At 45.8% G+C, this 3,038-nt stretch overlaps 1 protein-coding gene across 1 annotated transcript in view; it reads left to right on the top strand.

Moving 5' to 3' along the window:
• LOC117959774 (unconventional myosin-Vb-like) overlaps positions 1-3,038 on the top strand; it is a 26,133-nt gene that overhangs the window by 20,096 nt on the left and 2,999 nt on the right. The window contains exons 17-19 of the mRNA XM_034897051.1: positions 286-432; positions 1,605-1,670; positions 2,438-2,677. Coding sequence (XP_034752942.1) covers positions 286-432; positions 1,605-1,670; positions 2,438-2,677 — 453 coding nt within the window. The remainder of the gene's footprint in view (positions 1-285; positions 433-1,604; positions 1,671-2,437; positions 2,678-3,038) is intronic.

Here is a 3,038-nt window from a genome sequence, read left to right on the forward strand (position 1 = left end):
GAGCTTACCTGTGCGGTTTGGGACTGCGGGGCCTGTTGAGAGGGCGGGGCTATTGTATGTCCCAGGTGAAGCTCACCTGTGTGGTGTGAAGCCCACCTGTGTAGTGTGTAGTTTACCTATGTGGTGTCCCAGGTGTAGCTCACCTGTGTGGTGTGTAGTTTACCTGTGTGTTGTCCCAGGTGTAGCTCACCTGTGTGGTGTGTAGTTTACCTGTGTGGTGTGTAGTTTACCTGTGTGGTGTCCCTGTGGTGAAGCTCACCTGTATGGTGTCCCCTCTGTCTGCAGGACATGGGCATGGACAAGGCAGCGATGGACATCAGTCTGTTCATGAAGCTGCAGAAGCGAGTGAGAGAGCTGGAGACGGAGAGGAAGAGGCTGCAGGCCACCGTGGACAAGATGGAGGAGCTCGGCAAACGCACCGACACGCCGCAGGTGAGTTATTGATCTCATCGCTGGACACAGAACATCACGTTACTACTCTCTGTCTGGAGAGTTCTTCAGATAACGCCTCTTTAACTTAGTATTATGTTATTTATGTATTTTATGTTATGTGATTGTATATTATATAACATTCATAACAAAAGAAATAATTGTCATAAAGTTAATGAAAGTTTCGTGCTGATAACATAAGGGTGACATACAGGGAGCAGATCAGACAGGGAGCAGATACAAAGAGCAGATCGGACAGGGAGCACATACAGGGAGCAGATCAGACAGGGAGCACATACAGGGAGCAGATCGGACAGGGAGCGGATCGGACAGGGAGCAGATACAAAGAGCAGATCAGACAGGGAGCACATACAGGGAGCAGATCAGACAGGGAGCACATACAGGGAGCAGATCGGACAGGGAGCGGATCGGACAGGAGCGGATCGGACAGGAGCGGATCAGACAGGGAGCAGATACAAAGAGCAGATCAGACAGGGAGCACATACAGGGAGCAGATCGGACATGGAGCGGATTGGACAGGGAGCAGATCAGACAGGGAGCACATACAGGGAGCAGATCGGACATGGAGCAGATCAGACAGGGAGCAGATCAGACAGGGAGCACATGAAAGGAGCAGTTTAGACAGGGAGCACATGAAAGGATCAGATCAGACAGGGAGCACATGAAAGGAGCAGTTTAGACAGGGAGCACATGAAAGGAGCAGATCAGACAGGGAGCAGATCAGACAGGGAGCAGATCAGACAGGGAGCACATGAAAGGAGCAGATCAGACAGGGAGCAGGTCAGACCGGGATATGTTTCAGTGTCTAATAATGGTGCTGGAGATCTCAAAGCTCACATGGACACCGAGAAACCCTAAAAGCTTATTACACTCAAAAGGTTTTAAGAGATATTTGGTTGAAGCTGACACAGAAAAGATCACATTTAGAACATATTTCATATTTATTTATTTGAAGTTATTATTTAGTTTCAGGTTGTTACAGATTTTATTACATAAGTAATTTTTGAACCATTGAGGTGTAATAAAGCATGTTCATTAACCTCTGAGAAGTCTGAATTTGTGAAATATGGTTATCCTAAATATAACATACATCCTTTTATTCCCCTGTGGTGTCTCATCTCAGACTGTAATCATTTCTCTGTGTGTGTTTTCAGAGTTCAGAGCCGAGGCGCCCCCCCTCGGAGCAGGAGAACGCTGATCTGGCCTATAACAACCTCAAGGTACAGCACACGGTCACATGGTCCTGCTGTTAGACCAGGAGCAGGCAGGTTAACAGGTTAACAGGTTAACAGGTTAACAGGTTAACAGGTTAACAGGTTAATAGGTTAATAGGTTAACAGGAAGATGCCGAGCTCTCTGGGATGGTGCAACAATCCTTGATTATACGGCACGTTTTCTTAAAATATGCGTTTGGATTTTGATGCAATTTATTGACATGAAATTGCGGGAACTTGCAAAACCTGCAGTGTGATGAAGAAGACGATGTTTGTCTTGTCGCCGAATTACATCACTTCATAACGTTCCCATGGCAACAGGGGAAAACAGCTGCTCTTGTGTAAAGTTAAACAACATTTTTCATTTTCCTGCTGAGATATGAGACTTTTATTATGCAATCATGCGGCCCCAAGTTATCTTTCATGGAAATTGATAATTTAGGCGGCGAAAGTGCGAGTGTTATGAGAGGGGGAAATGCCAGAGCAGGGGGAATGAGAGGGAGAAACACCAGAGCAGGGGGAATGAGAGGGAGAAACACCAGAGCAGGGGGAATGAGAGGGGAAACACCAGAGCAGGGGGAATGAGAGGGAGAAACACCAGAGCAGGGGGAATGAGAGGGGGAACACCAGAGCAGGGGGAATGAGAGGGTAAACACCAGAGCAGGGGGAATGAGAGGGAGAAACACCAGAGCAGGGGGAATGAGAGGGGGAACACCCGAGCAGGGGGAATGAGGAGATGGGGCCTTACCTAGTGTGTGACTGTGTCTCTGCAGAGGCAGGAGCTGGAGGCGGAGAACAAGAAGCTGAAGAACGACCTGAACGACCTGATGAAGGGCGTCGCCCAGCGGGCGGCCCAGAGCGACTCGTCCAATGAGCTGCAGGACAGCTACAACCTGCTGCTGAGTCAGCTGAAATCAGCCAATGAGGAGCTGGACGCTCGCAAAGAGGAAGTCCTGATTCTGAGGACTCAGATCGTCAGCGCCGCCCAGCTCCGGGAGGACAGCCAGCGCATCGTACGCTCCACCTCTAACCATAATATATACATGTTACATAATATATAGGTTATCATATATAATATATACCTGTTACATAATATATAGGTTATCATATATAATATATAACATGTATATTATATATGATAACCTATATATTATATAACATGTATATTATATATTATAACCTATATATTATATAACCTGTATATTATTTATATATATATATAATATGTATGTTATATAATTTATAGGTTATGATATACAATAGATATGATATATGATATATATTGTATGTTATGATATAAGAAAAAGTGATAATATTACTAAAGCGTGTGTGTGTGTGTGTGTGTGTGTGTGTGTGTGTGTGTGTGTGTGTGTG

This window comes from Etheostoma cragini, chromosome 16 (assembly GCF_013103735.1).
Source record: "Etheostoma cragini isolate CJK2018 chromosome 16, CSU_Ecrag_1.0, whole genome shotgun sequence".
NCBI classification, from domain to species: domain Eukaryota; kingdom Metazoa; phylum Chordata; class Actinopteri; order Perciformes; family Percidae; genus Etheostoma; species Etheostoma cragini.